Source organism: Chiloscyllium punctatum, chromosome 33 (assembly GCF_047496795.1).
Source record: "Chiloscyllium punctatum isolate Juve2018m chromosome 33, sChiPun1.3, whole genome shotgun sequence".
In the NCBI taxonomy this organism is placed as follows: Eukaryota; Metazoa; Chordata; class Chondrichthyes; order Orectolobiformes; family Hemiscylliidae; genus Chiloscyllium; species Chiloscyllium punctatum.
In genome coordinates, this window is record NC_092771.1 from 12,013,324 (window position 1) to 12,038,060 (window position 24,737).

A 24,737-nucleotide genomic window follows, 5' to 3' on the forward strand; every position below is an offset into this window, starting at 1 on the left:
GTTGGGCAATGTTTCCGACCTGGACACACCCTGGTGAAATGATGAATCTTCTCTCAGCTCCTGTTGCCAGTTTCATGAAGTGACGCTGTCAACACTGATATGACTTGGAACCTCCTGCCAAGTATTCTGCCAACTCCCAGGGTGACACACCATATCTACTTCCAGGACAGAGGAACTCCCTCCACTGTTCCACCTCGTATTTCCTCATCGTTAGCGGATAATCTGAGCAAATTGCTCAAAGGCTTGGCTGCACTGTCACAATCTTGTGTGAACAGTTTCTTTTTCCATTTCCTGTGACAAAGCTCCTTTAAAAGGTTGTTTTAAAGACCTCCAGCACCAAGCGGAGATAGTTCAAAACAGGAAGAGAAAGAGCGTGTGGCAACACCGAAAACCTCTCCTTGGACATGTGCACAAATTTCAGTGCTAGCAGATCATCCCAAGTTGCCCATGAGAAGGTGATAGCATGCAGCCTTCTAGAACCACTGCAATCCATGTGGTGTAGGGGCAGCCACATTGCTGTTATCCAGAACATTGGAAGGAATGGTGATATATCTCCAAATCAGAATATTGTGTAACTTAGAGGGGAACTTGGAGGTGGTGGGATTGCCATACATCACCTACTCTTCTTGGTGGTGGATGTCTTTGGTTTGGAAGGTGCTACCAAAGGAGCATTGATGAGTTGTTGCAGTACATACTATAGTTGGTACAAACTGCTGCCGCTGGTTATTGATGGTAGAAAATATTTAAGGTGGTTGATGGGGTGTTGATCAAGCAGTTGTTATTTGGATGGTGTCAAGCATCACAAGTGTTGTGGAGCTGCACCCATCCAGGCAGGTGGGGAGTATTCCATCACACTCTGGACTTGTACCTTGTAGATGGACAGGCTTTGGGAGTTGAGTTATTCACAGCAGAGTAACATGCCCTTACAACCAAAGTATTGATATGACTGGTCCAGTTAATTTTCTGGTAAATAGTAACATCCCAGTATCTGGACACTAAAGGATTCAGTGGAGCTTAATGGTGTTAACGTTGTGAGGTGAGGGTTAGATTCTCTCCTATTGGAGATGGTCATTGCCTGGCGTTTGTGTGGCACAAGTTTTACTTTCTGTTAATATATCTAAGCCTCAATATTGTCCCAATCTTACTGCATGGGAAGAGGGGCAATTTGATATGTACATGCACTTTCGTGCAGCTATACAGGAGGTAATTTACCCTCTCTACAAGAGCGAGTCACCTGGTCCCACTCCTTCTTCTTCTGCCCATAGCCCTGCAAACCTTTCTGTTTTTCCAAATTTCTTTGAAAAGTCTTGTTGAAATTTGTCTCCACCAGACCATCACACAATGCAGTCTGCAATGCTCTTGCTGCGGAAGGAATTTTCCTCATGTTGCCTTTGTGTTTTGTAAATTGTCGTACTCTGGTTCTGCTGAATGGAGCAATCTCTTCTTCTTTAACTTGATTTGCCTGTCAAGACTAGTGCCTACAGTTAACCGGCCAAAAATACTGAGCAGAGAGGCTATGATTCATTTAGCAGATCCCTCAGAGGTCCTGAATTTATTCATGTTGTTATCTACTAAAGTCTAAAAAAAGAGGGAAATCATAAGCAGGAGTACGGACAATGCAATGTAAATAAAGAGAGGTCTGGTACCAGTTATACACAGTGTTTATTGCAGAAGGTCAATTGGCTGGGTGACATTACTTTTACAGTGGTCAAAACTGTAATTGCACAAACAAAACAAATCAGAAGAAGCTGTGCTGGGGACACTGTCTTGTTTGGCACTGTGATTGTTGCTGGCCACACTGGTTTTGTGGGCACAGTGATGGGCACTGCTGCTGCTGCTGTTCACAATTGATGACCACTTTGATTCCAGCTCCCTTCTTCACGCACTCGAATCCTTCCTGGGCCTGCTCCAGTCCGAAACGATGCGTTATCAGAGGTTTGACATCCACCTTCTTTGAAGCTAGCAGGGCGATTGCAGTATGCCACCTGGAACAGCAGGAGGGAGAGAGGTCAACTATCAGATCACATTGCTCACCACCGCCCCACTCCCTCCAACAGCCAACACCTCTGCCTGCTTGGTCATGACACACAAATCTCCCAGTCTCTGGAATGCTTGTCAGGATTTGCCCCAGGAAATTTCAACTTCCGATGGCTGAGTCTCTTTTCCACAGGACGCTCTGTGATAGTTCTCGATTTGGAGTTACAACTTGGGTTTTGGACGGCTATAACATACTGTCTCAGATAATTACCCAGGAAATGTCAGGATATATATAAAAAAATCACAGCCTAATTCTTGGATTCTATCATATCTCTTATCAAACACTCACACCGATAGCCAACCCAACCATTCTTATGGACAATCCTCTGGCTCTCTCTAAATACCCCTGACCATTGACCACCTCCTCTGGTGTCTGATTGTTGTTTGTCCCCTTGACCCCACCTGATGGCCTCTTGGGCACCCAATTCACTTCCTCTTACCATCTCATTCACCTACCACCATCTCCACCTACCAATCGACCCAGCTGCCACCTCACCTGCTTGCCCCTTCACTTTACCCACTTGCCACCTCAGCCACTTATCACCTCACCCACTTGTCACCCAATCCATCTACTTTCTCACCGACGCTACCCACTTATCAATGTACCACCCCTGGCTATCTGCCCTGCCCCATTCACTTATTCATCCACTTACCCATTCATTAACATTGATGTTGGACACCTCACCTTAGGAGAAGAGTGTGGGTGGATTTTATAGAAACCATTAAATGCAAACAAGACTAGTTGCAGTATGGATGTTCCCAATGACCAAAGAGCCCAGAACCAAGGGGTCACTGTCTAAGGATACGGGTGGACCAAGATGAGAAGTTTCCTCACCTAGAGAGGAGGGAGCCTGTGGAATTCTCTACCACAGAAAGTGACTGGGGCAAAACCATGGAATATTTTCAAGAAGTGGTTAGATACAGTTCTTAGGGCTAAAGGGGTTAAGGGGTATGGGGAGAGAGCAGGAATGGGGACTGAGTTGGATGATCAGCCATGGTCATATTGAATAGTGCAGCAGGCTGAGCGGCCTACTCTTGCTCCTATTTTCTATTTTTCTTCTGTTTCTTTTCTACCTAGAAGTGTTATCACATGCAAATGAATGACTGTCCCACCACCAGAATCACTGTGTGCCTTTTTGCATTTTTCCTTTTAACTCCCACTCATGTCCCCAATTAGAAGTTTACAAGCAAACTTCATTATAGGCAATATAAACCCATCAAACATGACACAGGGGGGAAGGGAGAGTGGGAAGGCGCTAAATCAAAATGGAGCCGGAAGAGGAAATGAAACACTGTATCCCTTGATGTTTCTTTGTTTATCTTTATTATATGACCTGGCTAGTGCTGTAAAACAGGGGCTTGTCTGATTTTACCCCCAGACTCAAGGGAACGCTATTCTCCACAGTTCTGGAATAACTGGCTCCAGGAGACCCAAGTTGTGTCAATTTGGGAGAAAGTTTGAGCAGATAGGCATTCCAACAATGAACTCACCCTATCGTAAATGTAATGAGCTATATCATTAACACAGGCACTGCAAAGTGTGTGGTTAGGAACCGCATTCACTGTGCCACCAAATACAATTGTTGTATAAAGTGTGAGGAATGACCTCCCACCCTAGAGACCTGAACACAAAATCCTGGCTTCCTCTGCCTGCAGCGCCAAGGCACTGCTACAATGATACCTGTCAGACAAGCCATTAAACTGAGCCTCCAACTGAGTTCCAATTTAAAAGATCCCCAGAATCTGTAATTATAAAGAGCAGGGGAGTTCTCCCTCCTGACCCTGGTTAATTATTACCAGTGGGAACTGAAGAGAAGTGCTGTACAAATGAGTGGTTCAAGATGGCAGTTCACCACCACCTTCTCAAGGGCAACAAGGGCTGGGCAATAAATGCTGGCCCAGCCAGTGACACCCTTCTCAAAGGCTGGTTGGCAGTAATCTGAGGGCTGTCACCTGAAGGGAGCCTGCACATGCATGTTGTACCTCGTTCTCATTTAACTCAACACCAAGCCGACTGAACTGCTTGAGGTATTGTTCCTCAGACCCCTAGTGGCACCTGGTTTTAATGGCTGCCACCACTAATACTGCCTGGGGTGGGGGATGTTCCTTTCCCTTTTGTGGAACATGTTTCACTTTCCCTGGAACACTACGGCTATGAGATGGATGTTTAGGTTCAACTATCCTCCCCTGCAGCTCTTTCACGATTAGTGCGAGATGGTGGCCCAGAGGTATTATCACTGGACTCATAGCCCAGGGACCCAGGTAATGTTCTGGGGACCTGGGTTTGAATCCCGCTGCACAGCAGATGGTGGAATTGGAATTCAATGAAAACCTGGAGTGAAGAGTGCAGTGATGACTGTGAATCCATTGTCGCTTGTCAGGAAAAACCCAGCTGGTTTACTAATGTCCTTTAGGGAAGGAAACTGCCATCCTTACCTGGTCTGGTCTACATGTGACTCCAGACCCACAGCAATGTGGTTGACCCTTAACTGCCCTCTGGGCAATTAGGGATGGGCAATAAATGCTGGCCTGGCCAGTACACTCTCATCCTGTAAATCAATTTAAAAAATACTATGTGAAGCTTGCACCTTCAGTTGTTCCTGGCCTGTTTGAGAATGCCATTGATTTTCTTTGTAATCATACCTTGAAGATACAGATAGCCAGATTTCTGGCAGTGGCTTGCCATCCATTATCAGGTTCCATGGCCCTTCCCTGACCTCTCTTCTGGCCACTGGCATGACTCACTGCTGCCTAACCCCTTCTGGCTCTGTCCGGACACTTTCTGATACTGCCAGCCTGCTTCATTCGACTGACCCTTCCTGAACCACCACAGGCCTCACCGCTTTAAGAACTTCCAAGCCTTTTGGCTGTTTCCCTCTGGTTTGATGCATGTGACCCACCCTCAGCCAATTCTCATGGGATTCATTACACTCTGTGAATCTTTCTCAGTTCCCTGACTGTCTGTCATTAGCTACCAACTTTTTTCCTGTCACCTGCTCTGTCCTTTTCTATTTGAGGAAGCTATGTTGCTGCTCACCATACAGTTTCTCAATAAAACATGCCTCCCTGTTACTGGTACTGTTGGTACCAGTCACTTGTGAAGTAGTCTTGAACCAATGCTCAATTATAACCTTTTCCATCCGGCCTTTACCAGCGCACGGGGATTTAACTTCCATCCAGGTGAAAAATCTTTGAATTTCACCTGCTGAGCAAGGAATGCATCTCCTAGAATGCCGGTGTATCTTTTTAGCTGCTCAAACCAGTGACAAACATACCTGACAGCTCTCCTGGTCAACAGTCATACTTGAGCAGACAGAGCTAAAACTCACACAGCACCAGATTATACTCCAACAGGTTTATTGGAAGCATTAGCTTTGGGAGCACTGCTCCTTCATCGGGTAGCTGTGAAGCAAGATCATACGACACAGAATTTATCGCAAAAGTTCTGAGTGTCATGCAACTGAAACAATGTATTGAACAAACCGAGATTGCTGTTAAGCCTTTCATCTTTCAGAATGGGTTGCAGCTCTCCAAATAAACTAGTACTTCCAAATAAACCTGTTGGACTATAATCTGGTGTTGTGCAATTTTGAACTTTGCCCACCCCAGTCCAACACCAGCACCTCCATACCATGAGCAGACAGACACCAATGTTAATACTATACACTATGGCTTCACAGCTTGAGCTTCGAGGGGCAGACAGAACCAACAATTTTCCAATACAGACTCTGGACTTGTACAGCACAAAGATTTGGGGCGATTTTCCCCTTGGGTCCCTTCTTTAAACAGTCCGAGATGGTTCTACTCATGCTGCCAAACTTCCTGTATTCTTCCGCTTGCTTCAGGCATACTTATCTTGGCTTTATTTCTCTTTGGTATGTGACCTAGACTGTGGTCCATGTGTTAACTCACAGTCAGCAGCCTATTGGGATGTGAGCTTCATGATGCTCTGAGTCAGTGACTCGTCTCACTGACTTTCGATAAAACCGTAATTTCAGTTCTGACTGTTTTTAAAAATTTTGCATTGGTTTACTTGACGCAGTCCATGATCACTTGACCATTTTAAAATCACTTCAGCCCACAACAGGCCTCAGGAATTAAAAGCCAAATGATGGGAAGCTGAAATTGAGAGTCCATAATATTAGTGCTGTCATGGCACAAGCAGTGTGATGGAATACCTTTCTCTTAGTTAGATGGTGCAGCTCTAACAACACTGCAGAAGCCCAACGCTATCCAGAGACTAACCCAACCTGCTTGACTGACACCTCATTTAACATTGACTCCCCTCTGTGACTGACACACAGTGGCAGCAACTCACTAATGGCCATCTCTCTCTGGATCCTGCTACCTTCTATTCTACTACATACACCTGGAGAACAAAAGGAATTGAGTCTTGGAGCCCCTCAAGAAGAATTATGGAAGTTCTTGTGCACGGCCTTAATTTCAAATGCCCATACACTTCAGTTAAAAGTGAGCTGGTAAGCCATTCCAATTCCAGGGATGTCTGGTTTGTTGAGGATGAAGAATTTTTGTGTGAGTTAGTGTGGACTTAAAATAGCCTCTTCTGCTGTCTCAAAGTCACTGGGCCTCACCTCAGGTAAGAAAGAGCAAACTTCATGGACTTTCCCCGCCAGCCTACTCTATAGCTGTCGGGTGGGTTAGTTAAGTTGGCTGGCAGCTGGTTAGTGATGCCAATTGTGTCGGTTCAGGGGCTGCTGAGATTACCTCTCCCCTTCGTCTAAGGGATGGGGATCCTCAGGTTAAACCACCTCCACCTCTCTCTCTCTCTCTCTATGCACTAGCAAGACTATGGTGACTTTACCCTTTTCATTGTCAGACTGGTCACTTTATTTGCTGTGCTAACCACTCAAAACATATAAAGGAGGCCATCACTCTTTCCCACAGCAGGTGCAGTGATTGAATGGGTGGACCGGAATATTTCAGCCCTTAGGTATGAGGTAGTCAGCTTGAGCTGTCTCAATTTAAACTCCCTTTCACTTTTGCCTTCTCTCTCCTGGAATTCCCGGTCTCCTCTCTGCTCTGGTTTCCATCTCCCTCTGCTTCCTTTTTTTGCAAAATTAGCTTTGTTTTTTTTTCTACTGAAATCCCAGCTCCAATCTCAGATTTTCCAATTTTAATGTGTCTTGTTACCTTCAGTTTTCACCTCTTGATTTTTCACCACCTGTTTTACAATTTCTAACTTTCTGGCTTTTAACTGAAACTTTTCCTTCACATATCTAGCTATCTTTTTTAACTCTTCCAAAGTTTAATGCACTTAGTTTCCCAAAAGCTATGCTCTACAACAGCATTAACATTTAAAGTGGGCACCTTACTTCTTTGATATTACAGTCTGAAGAAAATCTTTTCAGTCTCCACTCATCGTTAAAAACAATTTATTTTCCCCCCTTCCAATTCTGCCAGCTGAGTGGTTCCTCCTAGTTAGTAACAACAAATCTTTAAATTTATTTTTCCCAGCTTTCACACTTCCATGATAATGCAGTTAAAATTAAGGAGCTGATCACCAGCTTCACCTGTGTGAAAGCAGGAGGAATTTTATTACTTACTATTCCTGAGAAAAATCAACAAACAACACACACAAAGACAGGCACGGAAGTTAGAAAAGGAGAGGGTGTGTCTTGTACAGACAAGAGAAAAAGGCTATTTTATTTTAGAAGTCCTTAGAGTCCTTGAGATGTTACAATTTAATAGGGGGGGGAAGAGAGAGAGAGACAGACTTTCAGATTTTGTTATTACCAATCCATGTCTCTTTTTCTTTCTGTGCTACTGCTACTGAAGTACAGATCTTTTGTGTATCCCCATGTCTGGCATCACTGTTTACTTGTCCAGATTAGAGTGGTGCTTGAAAAGCACAGCAGGTCAGGCAGCATCCGAGTAGCAGGAAAATCAACGTTTCGGGCAAAAGCCCTTCCTCAGGCATTCGTTTTGCCCGAAATGTCGATTTTCCTGTTCCTCAGATACTGCCTGACCTGCTGTGCCTTTCCAGCACCACTCTAATCTAGACTCTGATCTCCAGCATCTGCAGTCCTCACTTTTGCCATCACTGTTTACATGCAAGCTGTGTAATCGACGGGCAACCTTTCATGTCCAATAAGTGCCACTTATCAAGCATATGCAAAGTGCAATAGGAGATATGAGTTTCTTTATGTTCTGACTCAGTGTTTGGTTGCATTAACTTTAGATAAAATAATAACTTCAGATCTGTTTTGTTTATTTGCTGTGCTAACCACTCAAAACATATAAAGGAGGCCATCACTCTTTCCCACAGCAAGTGCAGTGATTGAATGGGTGGACCGGAATATTTCAGCCCTTAGGTATGAGGTAGTTAGCTTGAGCTGTCTCAATTTAAACTCCCTTTCACTTTTGCCTTCTCTCTCCTGGAATTCCCTGTCTCCTCTCTGCTCTGGTTTCCATCTCCCTCTGCTTCCTTTTCCAGTCTCACTTCTTTTTTTTTTGCAGTCCATGGTCACGTGATCATTGAGGCCATTTTAGGTCAATGTGTGTCCTTTTAAAATCACTTCAGCGCACTAAAGGCCTCAGGAACTGAAAAGTGGATGATGGAAGCTGAAAATTGAGAGTCCATATATTATGACTATCATGACATAGTCAGCAGCCTGATGGAATACCTTCCTCTTATCTAGATGGTGCAGCTCCAACAACACTATCCAGGACTAGCCCAACATGCTTGATTGGCACCCCATCCACAACACTGAATATTCACTCCCCTCTGTGACTGTCACACAGCTGCAGCAACTCGCCAACAGAACCTTCCAAACCTGTGACTTGTACCAACTAGGTCATGGGAACACCACCCCCTCCAAGCCACTCACCATCCCGAATATACCACTGTAGGTAAAAACAATAACTGCAGATGCTGAAAACCAGATTCTGGATTAGTGGTGCTGGAAGAGCACAGCAGTTCAGGCAGCATCCAAGGAGCTTCGAAGTCGACGTTTCGGGCTGTATACTTTACTGCTGCTGGGTTATAATCCTAGAACTTGCTCCATAAAATCACTGTGGGCATTCCTACAGCAGACTGACTCTCTCAGTCAGCAAACTGCATAAAGCATGACCAGGTGGACCAAAGGCAAGATGTAATATTCAGTTGTGTGCCCGACAATCATAAATCACTTCAGAAATGTTCACAAGAAATTTAAGATCCTCTCGAAACATCTGATAAAGTGAGGATGAAGATCTTTTTGTTCAACATGCCTCTGGACAAAACTCCACAGATGAAGCCTTTTCATTGGCTTGTGTCAATGCAGTGGCACGGCTGCTCAGTGGTTAGCACTGCTACCTCACAACACCAGAGACCCAGGTTCAATTCCAGCCTCGGGTGACTGTGCGGAGTTTGCATGTTCTCCCTGTGTCCCTGTGGGTTTCCTCCAGGTGCTCTGGTGTCCTCCCACAGCCCAAAGGTATACAGGTTAGATGGACTGGCCATGGGAAATGCAGGGTTACAGGGAAAGGGTGGGATACACTTTGGAAGGTCAATGTGGACTTGATGGGCCGAATGGCCTACTCCCACAATATAGGGACTCAATGATTCTATACCCATCCCTCCCTGGTTACATCATCCCTACCACAAAACAGCAATGGAAGAAGACAATTGTCAGAAACCCTTCTAATGTGTAAGGAAACGAAGGCCTGTAATGAACATAAACACACAGTCAGCAAGGACCCTCCCTCAGCATGAGGGTCAAAGGGATATTGGAATGAACGTTGCCCTTGGTAAGAGGTATTTAGCTTTGAAAGGTCCAATTCCCAAATGCATTCTAGAATATTTAAGCCAGGCAATTCAACCCTCGTTCCAAACATGCAGTTCAATTCACTCAGGAACAAACTTTTGAAGTTGCCAGAAGAAGTGTTGGAGGCTGGTACAAATACAATGTTTCAAAAGGCATCTGGATATCTTTATGAATAGGAAGGGTTTAGAGGGATATGGGCCGAGTGCTGGCAAGTGGGACAAGATTAGGTTAGGATAACTGGTCAGCATGGATGGGTTGACCACAGGGTCTGTTTCCGTGCTCCAACTCGAAGTCTCACCTCCGTGGCACCAGGAATGAATACACCACGAGATGTCATATTTTGGGAGTCTCTGCTCTCTCACATGGTCCTGACACATGACAGAGACTCCAATCAATCAGGTTCAGCTCACGATCACATGCTGACTATGCAGTTACATGGAGGGCTCGTTTAGTGGTTACATTCCACTTTGAAGAAATTGTGAGCTCTCTCGCTTTGAACGTTCACCGGTCTGCATGTGCACATTCCTGTATGGGCGAGGTCCATCATAAGAATTATGTGAGACATCTATAATTACCTGCTGAATGGCTTGAAAAATGTATTAGTATTGTCCATTTTCTGTCATATTGGTGAAAGTTCATACCACCTATATCACAGCACATTCCATTTAAGAATTTCTCACAAACATTGCGTGAGCAATAACCTGCAATAATCTTTTACCTTTACCAAGCCTCAAGGTTTGAGTTGACTACTATCAGGCAATTGTTTATTGCGTCCTATTTGCGCCTCCATGTGCTGTACCCCACCACCCACTGCAACCACCCTATTTCCCATTCCCACATAACAAGAGTTCTTGTGATTGTCACCACAGAAATTAAAACCCTCTCAGATTCCACACAACTCAATATTGGCAATCACTGGTTTCAGTGTTGAAGAGTGTGGCGCTGGAAAGCGCAGCCGGTCAGGCAACATCCGAGGAGCAGGAGAGTCGACGTTTTGAGCATAATCTCTTCATCGGGAATGAGGGGATGGCCTGAGGGGGCTGAGAGATAAATAATGGGGGTGGGGTGGGCCTGAGTGGAAGCTAAAGCGTGCATAGAATTGTAGAAGCCTTATAGTGCGGAAAGAGGCTATTTGGCCCATCGGGTCTGCACTGACTCCCTGAAGAGCATCCCATCCAGACCCGGTCCCCCACACTGCCCCGACTTACCATGGTCCATCCACCTAGCCTGCATGTCTTAGAAATCCATGCAAGAGAAACCACTGAATGGAATGAGAAATTGGTTGACCTGGAGGCACACTCAGAAAGAGCCCTAGGGTCCACTTGGCGTTGGCATCATACGCCTCTGACAAATTCAAAGAAAATACCTGCTCTGGGTGCCCTGGTCAATATTCTCCCCTCATGCAAAACCACCAAAAGCAGACTCCATTAGTTCTAATGCAGCATATAGCACCCTTCATTATTCTTTTGTCTCATTGCTACTCGTGGAGTCTTGCGTTGAGTGAAAGCACAACCATATTCATTGGAATAACAATACTCTTGAAGAGGTTTACTTTGGGGTATTTTCAAGACACGAGATGTCAAGGCAAATCAGTGCCAGAACACATGTGCTTTTCACTCAATTGTCCCTCCACAGATCAGATCACATAAATATGAATTGCCTGGCTTACGTGTTTGTATATCTAAAGGTACCCCGAATATCCACTTCTCGGACTGTCGCGTGTGTTACAGGAACGTTTGCTGTAGCCAGTCCCATGCCAACCAATACGACCATTCCACCAGGTTTGACAGCCTGTGAAAAGCAAAACACAGTGAGGCACGGCACACAGCAGCTCCAGCCCCTAAAAGATAAGTGTCATGTCTCAGCAAAGTTTGGGCTGGAGTTTACACTCTCCCCTACCATTGGGTTTGCAGGTTTTCCCTTTACCTACCTGCTCATCCTCAATCCGTTTGAAATTTTAGAGTCAAAGGCATTGGGCACCTCATCTGAACCACAAAGCCAATTCAGGCCCTAAGTGGCCAATTAATGACCATCTCCCATTAGTCCAGTGTTAGAACATATTATTGAAGGAATTGAAGTTCAATTCCACTAGTGGCGTAACCAGTGGAGATTTGAACTCACGTCCCCAGAGCTTTATTCTGAGCCTCATGGTAATTTATCCATTAGCAAAACCATTATGGAATCACTCCCCTGGATTTCAATTCAACATCCTTTTTACCAGGTGTCCTCACTTTAAATCAGGGTGCCATTCCCGGAAATTATGATTTGGAGATGCCGATGCTGGACTGGGATGCACAAAGTTAAAAATCACACAACACCAGGTTATAGTCCAACAGGTTTATTTGGAAGCACTAGCTTTCGGAGCGCCGCTCCTTTATCCACCACCAGCTGATGAAGGAGCAGCACTCTGAAAACTAATAAACCCGTTGGACTATAACTCGGTGCTGTGCGATTTTTAAGTTTGAAAATTATGATAAAGTGAAGCAATTTTAAATTAAGCATGTTTCCTCATAAGATTCAATGTTAAAACCAGTTCCAAGGACATATTTTGCCTGGGAAAGGCCAATATAAAAGCTGAAATGCTGTTCTACATATGTGTAGCACTGTGAATTCTGAATTGAAATACTTGCAAAAGAAAACAAGGTGAACAATGTGGACCTCTTCCTTTAGAGGAGCTGTAAAGAGGTTTATTGTACAGTACAAATGCAGAATAAGTATTACAGAGTACAGCAGCTCCACTAAAACACAGATACAAACAACAAAGAATTTTGAAAAACAAAGCTTAAAAGGGATGTTTAACAAAATGATGACCTTTGACTGCAGGGCGTAGACACAATGGTAACAAACTTTAGAGTGAGATCAGTGGGCATCATAACTGAGGCACAATGATATGAGACTTGACCAGGAATAAAGGGATGTTAAAACAGGGAATGGAACTTTAAATAGGAACACAGGACATTAAAAAAAAATTAACATGGAAACAAACTTAAAACGAGGACTCACTCTATGAGGACATGGGTCTTCCAGCATGAATAAAAACAGAAAGTATTGTTAAATATGCTCATCTAAATCCTATGTAGGTGACAGCAAGTATTAAAAGTAAAGGAGGGTAATTCACTCAAAGCCATTAAATGTTTGTTCACTACCACACTCATTTCCACAGCTACTTGAGCACAGATAGAGGCATTTCTAACATATGGACATACCTGAGCAAAGGAATGAAAGGTACTGACCTCAATCTGATCTTGGCTGAAGACACATGGATGTCACACATAACAATTTGGATGCCTTTCCTGAGCCTTAGTGTTTAAGCCTAATTACAGTAACAACAATGACGTACAAACCGCAAACGAAACCTCCGCTGGAATGCCATATCCCAATACTGGGCAGCAAACCTTAGGAATTGATGCTATTTCATGGAATGAGCACACTGGAAGTTTACAACATTAAAACCAATTTGAGCTCTTAAAAGGATACTGGAATGTTAATAATTCTTTACATGGGGCAGTTTGTAAGAACTAAGGCAGACAGGTATGTTCAATTTAAACATATATGAGATTAGTTTTACTGCTAAAGCACAGTCAGGTGAAATTATCAAACACATTAACAATGGACCAATATGCCTTACTTCTCTTTGATTAGTGCTAACACAGATTTAAACTTGGCCACTGGAGAAGGAGCATGTGGTGTCCACCAACACCCTCGAGCTGTTCAGGGAGAAGTGGGCATTATCTCCTCCTCCAACTCTATTTTGATTTAACCCCTGCCCTCCTCTTCGCTGTTTGATCACACAGCATTGCCCTTTGATGTGAAGGGCACTGCTTGTCACTGGCCACTTGGGTGTTTCTTTTCTTCCTGGTGGTGGAAATTGAATAAAGATTTGTACACCTAGTGTCTTTCGCTGTGTCTCACACTTGCACACACACAACATTAAAAAAATAATAAAAAACAGGAGTTAAAAAAAAATAAACTTGGCCATGTAAGATGCAGATAAAGAGATAAAGTTAATAAATATTCACTGATTGCTACTGGATGTTTGGTTCTCACTTGGGCAGTTGCTCACCAGCCGTAGCTGGTACAATCCTATCTCTCCTGCAGTCACTGTGTAGAAAATCCAGACCTCTTTTTGAGCAGGACGTCTCTGCCTGTTGCTGGGTTGTTGACACTTTCCCACAGTTAAACAGGGCTCAGAACTTAAATGAAATTAAGAGAGAAGGAGAGATACAGACAGTTGCTCATTCCAGCAGAAAACAACAAATGCTGGAGATTGCAGTGGGTCAGGCAGCATCCATGGAGAGCAGGCTAACAGTTCGAGTCTAGATGACTCTTCATCAGCTTCATTCCAGCAGCTTGTGTGCTCTCCAGATCACATTTCCATAAAGCAGGCAAAAGGTTGCATCACATTAAAGGGTGGCACGGTGGCACAGTGGTTAGCACTGCTGCCTCACAGCGCCAGAGACCTGGGTTCAATTCCTGCCTCAGGCAACTGACTGTGTGGAGTTTGCACATTCTCCCCGTGTCTGCGTGGGTTTCCTCCGGGTGCTCCGGTTTCCTCCCACAGTCCAAAGATGTGCAGGTCAGGTGAATTGGCAATGCTAAATTTCCCGTAGTGTTAGGTTAGGGGTATGGGTGGGTTGCGCTTCGGCGGGGCGGTGTGGATTTGTTGGGCCGAAGGGCCTGTTTCCACACTGTAAGTAATCTAATCTAATCTAAACATGGGGCAGCACGGTGGCACAGTGGTTAGCACGGTTGCCTCACAGTACCAGGGACCTGGGTTCAATTCCCACCTCGGGCAACTGTCTGTGTGGAGTTTACACGTTCTCCCCGTGTCTGCATGGGTTTCCTCCCACAGTCCAAAGATGTGCAGGTCAGGTGAATTGGCCATGCTAAATTGCCCATAGCGTTAGGTGAAGGGGTAAATGTAGGGGAATGGGTCTGGGTGGGTTGCACTTGGGCCGGTCGGTGTGGACTTGTTGGGCCGAAGGGCCTGTTTCCACACTGTAGGGAATCTAATCTAATGACCTCTCTCCACGTTGGTTTTGTATTTCAAAGATTGTAGAAGGATGAGCTCTAGTCTCACATTGCTCCTCTTTAGCAGTTGACTCATAGCCAAAGTGACTGAATATCTTTCTAGTCCCAACCATTAACTTCTGACTGATCCACCTTCCACCTTGATGAGACGGGAAGGAGCTATTCACAAGTTTCTCTTGGGGGTCTCCGTAAACATTACATCTCCTTGAAATGAACCAAAAACAGGAAGTGGAGAGAAAGACGAGTCAATGCTTTGGGTTCAGTGACCCCTCATTGGTGTTCTTCCGCAAATCCTGCAAGACCTGCTGTCTTTCTCCATTAGTCTCTGTTGTTGTTTCAGATTTCTAGCATCTGAATGTCTTAGCTTTATTTCTGTGCAATGAACTGTGGTTTCACAATGCCAATCAGCAATGACTTTAAAAAATCAATGTCCGTTGGTTAGCAAAAGTGTCATTCTTCGAAAGAAATGTTCAATATTTACCTACTTATAACCAGTCATTGGAATTATAAGTTAATACAGTACTCCGTTCAGGACACCTTTGTATGTAGGCGTTCAGTCACATGGAGAAACTGATGAAACTGGGACTGATCTTCATTAAGCATCAACAGTTAAGAGGGGAAATTAGCAGAGGCATTTAAAATTAGGAGGGCTTTGGGAGCTGGTCAGTAATAGAAGACATAAATTTCAGATAATTTCAAAAAATGCAGTCGAGAATTCTCTTTCTGTACTGAAGTGTTGTATCTGGAACGTGCCTGAAAGAATGGTGGAAGCAGATTCAATTGTAACCTTCAGTTGGGTGTGCAGCTGCAAAGATGGAAATTGTCAAGGCTCTGGAGAAAGACCATGGGGAATGGGACTAACTGATAAGCTGCTTCAGAGAGCCAGCACATGCATGATGGCACAAATGGCCTCACTTGTTGCAATGTATTTCTTTTGCTCTGACGATCATAGCTGGATCCTGGGACCTCTGCTGTGCCTGTCATGTACCCAGTTGATGGGCTCTTGTGGTGCAAAGATAGTGTCCCTACCTCTGGGCCAGAACATTTGGGTTCAAATCCTTACCTGTCCTTCAGATTTGTCATAACATGTTGGTTGAAGTATTTATACCCAGTTGGTGCATTGAAGTGCATTCCATTGCGCACAATCAAAAGCCAAATTTTTCACTGTAACAATAAAATATTATCTGTCTCATTTTGGAACCTTGCATTTGGAAAATATTGTTTTCCTCTATACACCAATTTAAAGAAACATGCTGTACTCAAGATGAAGAGGTGCCATCTGGACTACATACAGAGACCCGGCTGAGAATTTCAGAAAATATCCTTGCACAATCTCTAGCTTTATGCTACCTTTTTTGTCTAATATCACACGGGTTGACAGATTTCAAAAAGTTAAGGATCCCAGTACTTACATAGACACCAGCCTGGGTACAGGTATCAGAGCCAGTGCATTCAAGGCATATGTCTGGCATGGCACAGAGAGAGTTCTTCACCTTCTGGGCCAGTTCCATAGGACATGTACATTTATCGACTTTCAAGACAACAGTGGCCCCCATGCATTTTGCCTTCTCCAATCGATCCTGACACATATCTGACAAAAAAAAACAATGAGATTAAAAGTTAGCATCAGAAGTTTCTAGGAGCTCTGTTTCTTCCTCCAGTTCTGGTCCTTTCTGCATCCTGATTTACTCCCCTCGACCTTATCACACACTCTATCACCAACACCTTTGGCAGAAAAATTAAATCATTGAAGATAGAAGGAGGAGGCCATTCGGTCCCTCGAGTCTGCTCTACCATTCAATATGATTATGGCTGACCATTGAGCTCAAAACCCTTGCTCTCTTTAGCCACAAGCGCTATATCTACCTCCTTCTTGAAAATACACAATATTTTGGCCTCAGCCACTTCCTAGGGTAGCGAATTCCCCCGGCTCCCCACTTTCTGGGTGAAGACATTTCTCCTCATCTCAGTCCTAAAAGGTTTACCCCTTATATTTAAACTGTGACCCCTAGTTCTGGACTCCCCAAATATGGGAACATCACTTAAACATCTATAACCTATCTAGACCTGATCGAATTTGATAGGTTTCTATGAAGACTTCCCACATTTTTCTAAACTCCAGTGAATACAATGCTAATCGACTTGATCTCTGCTCATTCATCAGTCCTGGTATCCCAGGAATCAGTCTTTTCTGCACTCACCCTGCAGCAAGAATACGCTTCCTCAGATAAGGAGACCAAAACTACAAACACAAGGTTTCAGGTACGACCTCCGCAATGCTCTTTATAACTGTAGCAAGACATCCTTGTTCCTGTACTCGAATCCTCTCACTTTAACATACAGTTTTACTGCCTGCTGTACCTGCATGATTACTGTCAGTGACTCATATACAAGGACACCTAGATTTATAGCCGATCTACAGTCATTCAAATAATCGTCTGCCTTCCTATGTTTGTTATCAAAACAGATAACCTCACTTCTGTCCACATTATGCTGCATTTGCCCACTCACTCAGTTTGTCCATACTGCAACATCTCTGCATTCTCCTGACTGCCCAGTCTCTCATCTAACTTCATCTCTCATGGTCCAACCACTCCACTGGCACCTATACCTTCAGCTTCTTTGACATCTCTCTGTCTCTCTCTCTCTCTCTCTCTCTCACTCTCCTCTTTCCCCAAACCTGCTCCATGGACCAAAGGCTGAATCTCACGCTTGCTTGCCACCCGAGTGTGAGTTTTGTCGGGTTTTGTCGGGAGTTGTTCGCCAAAAGGACTAGTTAGCAACTTGCCCTCACAGCTGCTCCGACATTCCGCACACCGCTATTGGCGTGCCCACATGGATCACATCGTTTTCGATTCCCTGCGTGCAGGGAAAACCATTCAGCAGAATAGAACAAGGGGCACTGCTGGTAGTGAGCATTCTCACTGGATCTGAGCAAACTTGCTTCGTTAACGATGTAAACCTGCCCTAACTACGGTGCCCCTCAGGTCTGGTTCCAGCTCCATCCTCGTGAGGTGCTGTTCCTGGGAGAGCTTCCTGCTGGCTGGATATCCGTTGCATCTGCACCATCCTTTGAAGGCGGCTGTTGAAAGTACTGACGTTCCACAGCTGCCACGGCAATCCTCCGACAGGGACCTAGCACTCCTGGTGGAGCAAAGGAAGAGGGGAACCAGAAAAGGGGTCAAAAACAATGTCCCAAGGAGCAGCTGGCTCCAAGATGGTCACCCTGGGTCAGTGCAGTCTGCGCTGTCTGGAGAAATGCCCAGCTGTGCCAGAGTCAGGTCAATGACCATCTTCCTTGTGCCAGGCTAAGTGGCGCAAATCTTCTCTCTGTTCCCTCACACTCTGTCTCAGTTCCTGTACCCACCTCCCACCAAGGCCCATGCTCCATCCACTCTCAGTAATTCCTGCAACATCTTGCCTCTGCCACTCCCACCACGTTTGTCTCGCAGTGTCGCCCCGGCGTCACTGTTCAAAAGCACGAGGCCTAACTCCATGTCCACACAGGATGTGCACACATGGATCTATGGTTGCGTTGACATCCTGCTGCACCCGCAAGAGGAACCTGGATGTACAAAGGCAAATGGGTTCTTGCTGACACCTTTGGCCCTCACCCTTTAACATATCCCTATTCTTACCTTGACCGCAATGTCTGAGTGAATGAGGTGGTCAACAATGTCGGAGGCAGGGACATGCAAACCACACCAGGATGGGGGGGATGCTTTAGAGTGGCACCGAGGCTCAGTGTTTAGCACTGCTGACCCACAATACCAGGGAAGCAAGTTTGATTCTACCCTCAGGCATGTGTCAGTGTGGAGCTTGCACATTCTCTGCGAGGGTTTCCTCCGTGTGCTCCGGTTTCCTCCCACAGTCCAAAGATGTGCAGGGTGGGTGGATTGGCCGTGCTCAATTGTTTCATAGCGTACAGGCTTGTAGTGGATTAGACACGGGAAATGAGGGGTGTAGGGGAGGTGGGTGCAGGTCTGGGTCAGATGCTCTTCGGAGGGTTGGTGTGGAGTTGATGGGCCAAATGGCCCACCTCTACACTGTAGGGCATCTGTGATTAGGAAGGCCAGGGATTTGGAGGCCTGCAGCACTGTGATGTTTCCCCTCACAAGGGCCTCACATCCATGAGTGTTGGAGCTCCATCCCTCACAGGATGAAACACTTACCCCACCCCCACTGAGTGTGTTCACAGCTCCAACTTCCTTCCCGTTGTGCACTTCCTAGTCCCAGTGTGATGGAAGGTGGCAGTGAGAGCTCTTTGGCCAGTGGTTTCCATCCCCTGCCTCTCCACATTGATATGGCCCCTGATAGCCCCTGCTGGGAACCCTAGGGGCTTCATAGCTCCCCAGGCTTCCACCCAATAGCCGACATGAGCCTGGAGTTGCCCAATATCTTGTGGTAACAATGCCAAGTGTGGTCCTAATATGTACCATGACACAAGGGTGCTCTAGAACATAGGTGAACAACTTTTTCTTGCACATCCCCTTTCCTGTATTTTTACCACATTTACCATGCCCCCCCCCCTTTCCCTCCCCTTCACAATCATTACCCACCCTTCCCCCAATGAGCCTGCAGTTCTGAAGAATAACTTATCAAGTCTCCTTTCTGCAGCAGTGATCCACTCCCCCAACCCGGTGTCCCTTCAGCCCTCCTCCCCTGTCAGGTTCGACACAGGGATCAATCAACCTACAGATGCTCAGCCTCCTTGGGCAACGGAATGGGACAGTCCCGGATGAGAAACGACCAGACCTTCTAACTGGTGTCCGGCCATCTCCTAACCCCTCAGTCTGGCCATGTTTGAGCCACTGGACTGACTGTGCCGCACCCCCAGGACGTCAGAGGCACAGGGCACCCATCCTCGGACTGGTACTAGAGGCTGCCTCAGACCTCCTGCACTAGGAGCCCCTGACTGATGGATACCTCATCAATGCATGACTTTGCTAAGACTTTCAGACACAGCTGCTTACTTGGTGCACACCGGGGGGGGGGGGGGTGTTTGCTATCCAAGCTGTTGCCACACGGTGCCATACAGTGAGTCATACAACAACTACACACCCCAACCCCACTGCCCACCACCCCATCCTCCAACTGAGGGTTGCTGACCAGGAAGGCAAGCCGCTGGTTGTATGACTGTGCCGCGTAGCATGGCAAGGCAGGAACCAAGGTAAGGCCTGGATGGTTTGAGCAGATGTGAAGTAAGAGAGCTAAGACAGCCATCGAACAGCCCTGAGATGGAGCCTGATCCAATCCACTGTCTGGGACCCAGTTCATGTCTGTACTGTCCTTGCTGCAGCCTTTCACTACTAGTTGCCAGTGACCACTGCAATCCAAGTTTGTGCTTCATCAGTGGCCTGCAAAGTGTTATCGGAGAGGTGCCATGATGACCATCAGGGGTTAGTATATGTCAGGCATCAATGTTCTTGGATGAGGGGTGCATGTAGCTGGTGCCCGTGGATTGTGCTCAGATGCAGTCTGTTCCTAACTAACAGATCAAGCAGTGAGCTGAATTCACCAGGTACCTGCTCCTATGTACATGTAGAGTTTACTTGTCACCTTGCTTGTTTGGTTAGTTTAGTAAGGTGGGAAGCTAAATGTTAACAAGGCGAGTCAGGCTATTAACAAGATATTGAACAATCAATAATCCCCTTAATTCACAACTCGATGTTGTCTAGCAAGACAGTCACCATGATAACTATCGAAAGCATAAAGGATGAAGAAAAATGCTCCCATCATCGAGATAAGCCTCACCAGGCGTAATCTTACCATAGCTCACATTGGTCAGATCCCTGTAAGATTCCATCCCAAGTTTTTTTTTATTTACTCATGGGACATTGGCGTACCTGGTTGGCTCAACATTTATTGCCCATCCTTTGGGGCCCTTCAGAAGGTGGTGGTGAGCTGCGTTCTTGAACTGCTGCAGACCATGTGCTGCACGTAGACCCACAATGTCTTTAGGTAGGCAATTTCAGGAGTTCGACCCAGTGACAGTGAAGGAATGGCGATATATTTCCAAGTCAGGATGGTGAGTGGCTTGGAGGGGAACTTGGAGGGGGTGGTGTTCCCAAGTATCTGCTGCCATTGTCTTTCTCGATGGAAGTGGTTTTGAGTTTGGAAGGTGCTATCTAAGGCTTGTTGGTGAATTTCTGCAGTGCTTCTCGTCGATAGTACATACTGCTGTGACTGAGTGTTGGTGGTGGAGGGAGTGAATGCTTGTGGATGTGGTGCAATCAAGCGGGCTGCATTTTCCTGGATGGTGCCAAGTTTCTTGAGTGTTGTTGGAGCTGCATCAAGATTAGAGTGGTGTTGAAAAAGCACAGCAGGTCAGGCAGCATCTGAGGAGCAGGAAAGTCGACGCTTCGGGTAAAATCCCTTCATCAGGAGTGAGTCAGGGAGCCTCTGGGGTGGAGAGATAACTGGGAGGGGGTTAGGGTAGGGAGAAGGCTGCTAAGAGTGCAATAGGTGGATGGAGGTGGGGTGAAGGTGATTGGTTGGAGAGGAGGGTGGAGCGGATTGGTGGGAAGGAAGATTGGCAGGTAGGACAGGTCATGAGGATGGTGCTGAGCTGGCAGGTTGGAACTGGGGTAGGGTGGGGGGAGGGGAAATGAGGAAACTGGTGAAGTCCACTTTGATGCCCTGGGGTTGAAGTGTTCTGAGGCGGAATTCCTCCCCAGCCCTAACCCCCTCCCATTTATCTCTCCACCCAGAGGCTCCTTGCCTCAGTCCTGATTAAGGGCTTTTGCCCGAAACTTCGATTTTCCTGCTCCTCGGATACTGCCTGACCTGCTGTGCTTTTCCAGCACCACTCTAGTCTTGACTCTGATCTCCAGCATCTGCAGTCTTCACTTTTGCCTTGTTGTTGGAGTTGCACCCATCCAGCAAGTGGGGAGACAATGGTAAACCCCAGGATGTTGATAGTGTTAGTAACATCATTGTATGCCAAGGGTGGTGGTCAAATTGTCCCTTAATGGAAGTGATTGTAGCCTGGCATTTGTGTGGTCTGAATATTATTTGCCATTTGTCAGCCCAAACCTGGATATTGTCCAGGTTTTGTAGATTTTGAATATGGACTGCTTCAGTCTCTGGGGAGTTGCAAATGGTGCTGAACATTGTGCAATCATCAGTGACCATCCCCACATCTGACTATGTTGGAGGAAACGTCATTGATGAAGATGGTTGGGCCTAGGACACTACCCTAAAACCCCCTGCGGAGATGTCCTGGAGCTGAGATGACTGACCTCTAACAACCACGATCATCTTCCAGGTATGACTCCAGCCAGGAGAGAATTTTCACCCTGATACACATTGATTTCAGTTTTGCTCCTTGAGGCCAGACTCAGGCAAATGCAGCCTTGATGTCAGGGTCTGTCACTCTCATTCCCCTCTGGAATTCAGCTCTTTTGTCCATGTTTGAAGCAAGGCTCAAATGAGGTCAGGAACTGACTGGCCCTGGGGAACCCAAATGTCACTGAGCAGGTTATTGCTGAGCAGGTGCTGCTTTGTAGCACTGTTGATGACACCTTCCATCTCTTTACTGATGATCAAGTGTAGATGGGGTGGTAATTGGCTGGGTTGGAGTTGTTCTCCAATTTATGTGCAGGACATATCTGGTCAATTTTCCTCATTGTCGGGTAGATGCCAGTGTTATTACTGTACTGGAACAGCTTGGCTAGGGGAGCAGCAAGTTCTGGAGTGCAAGTCTTCAGTAGTACTACTGCAATATTGTCAGGGCCCAGCTACAGAATCCAGTGCCTTAATATCACATGGAGTGCATTGAATTGGCTGAAGATTGGTCTCTGTAATTTTTTTAAACAATTAGATTTCCTAAAGTATGGGAACAGGCCCTTCAGCCCAACAAGTCCATACCGATCCTACGAAGAGTAACCCACCCAGCCCCATTCCCCATATTCATCCCTGACGATGGGCAATTTAGCATGGCCAATTCACCTGACCTGCATATCTTTGGAGTGTGAGAGGAAACCGGAGCACCCGGAGGAAACCCACGCAGACAGGGGGAGAACGTGCAAACTCCACACAGACAGTCACCCAAGGCAGGAATCAAACCCGGTCCCTGGCGCTGTGAGGCAGCAGTGCTAACCACTGAGCCACTGTGCCACGCCGTAAGGCTGGAGACCATTGGAGGAGGCCAAGATGGATCACCAATGTGGCACTTCTGGCTGAAATTTACTGCGAATCTTTCAGCCTTATGTTTTGCACTGACGTGCTGGGCTCTGCCATCATCAAGGACGGGGATATTTGTGGAGCGTCCTCCTCCTCCAGTGAGTTGTTTAATTTTCCACCACCATTCACAACCATGGCAGAACTGCAGAGCTTAGGTGGGATCCATATCTACCCACCTCCATAACCAGCGCTCCTCAAACATTCCAGAAGATTCCCCTGGCCTCGGAAACTACACAGACCCCATTAGCCATGCGGCTGATGTAGCTGCCACGCCCACGCTGATCGATGATGTCACTTCCACCCCCATTATGGCCACTCCCACAACCACTTCCGCCCCTCACAATTCCTCATGCATCATACGTGACATCACTTCCGCCCCTCACATCATCGCTGATGCCACATGCTCAGTGACTTCCGCCACCCCTACTGCTGTGGTCACCACCACTTCCACCCCCACCAGCGCCACTCACCTGCATTCTGCAGACACGCCCCCCCAAAGACCCCACTGTCACTATCCCCATCCCACAGAACCCCGAGGGGAACACTAACCCTGCTCATGACTCCACCCCTATTCCCCCCACCACCACACCCACTCCAGTTACAGGCTCCGCCCCCACTCCCAGCCCCACACCCACACCAGATCCCAGCTCCCAGCCCTGCCGAGTTTTCACCATCCCCCCAGACCTCCCCCTCACTGAGGACAAACGATCAGTCCTCAGCAAAGGACTCACCTTCATCCCCCTCCATCCACGCATCAATGAATTTAATACACGCCGTGACGTCGAACAATTCTTCCGTCGCCTCCGCCTCCGAGCTTACTTTCACAATCAGGATTCTTGCCCACCTTCCGAGGACCCCTTTGCCCACCTCCAACCCACTGCATCCACCTGGACACCCCGCGCTGGCCTATTACCTGCCCTCGAACTCTTCATTTCCAACTGCCTCCGGGACATTAACCGCCTCAACCTGTCTACCCCCCTCCCCCACTCCAACCTCTCACCCTCACAACGCGCAGCCCTCCTATCCCTCGGCTCCAATCCCAACCTCACCATCAAGCCAGCAGATAAAGGGGGCGCAGTGGTAGTCTGGCGCACTGACCTCTACGCCGCTGAAGCCAAACGCCAACTCGAGGACACCTCTTCCTACTGCCCCCTCGACCATGACCCCACCCCCCATCACCAAACTATCATCTCCCAGACCATACAGAACCTCATCACCTCAGGAGATCTCCCACCCACAGCTTCCAACCTCATAGTCTGGGAACCCCGCACTGCCCGGTTCTACCTCCTTCCCAAGATCCACAAGCCTGACCACCCTGGCCGACCCATTGTCTCAGCATGCCCCTGCCCCACTGAACTCATCTCTACCTACCTCGACACTGTCCTATCCCCCCTAGTCCAGGAACTCCCCACATGTGTTTGAGACAACACCCACGCACTCCACCTCCTCCAAGACTTCCGTTTCCCCGGCCCCCAATGCCTCATCTTCACCATGGATATCCAATCCCTCTACACCTCCATCCGCCATGACCAGGGCCTTCAAGCCCTCCGTTTTTTTCCTCTCCAGACGTCCCCAACAGAACCCTTCCACCGACACTCTCATTCGTTTGGCTGAACTGGTCCTCACCCTGAACAATTTCTCCTTCGAATCCTCCCACTTCCTCCAGACCAAAGGAGTAGCCATGGGCACATGTATGGGCCCCAGCTATGCCTGTCTCTT

The 24,737-nt window shown here is 46.8% G+C and overlaps 1 protein-coding gene across 1 annotated transcript in view; it reads right to left on the reverse strand.

The window, feature by feature from the left end:
• Positions 1-1,738: 1,738 nt before the first annotated feature.
• The window catches only part of LOC140458329 (sorbitol dehydrogenase-like), a 65,065-nt gene continuing 42,066 nt past the window's right edge, over positions 1,739-24,737 (reverse strand). The window contains exons 7-9 of the mRNA XM_072552718.1: positions 16,247-16,425; positions 11,473-11,594; positions 1,739-1,985 (exon numbers count right to left, since the gene is read on the reverse strand). Of these exons, the coding sequence (XP_072408819.1) occupies positions 1,739-1,985; positions 11,473-11,594; positions 16,247-16,425 (548 nt within the window). The remainder of the gene's footprint in view (positions 1,986-11,472; positions 11,595-16,246; positions 16,426-24,737) is intronic.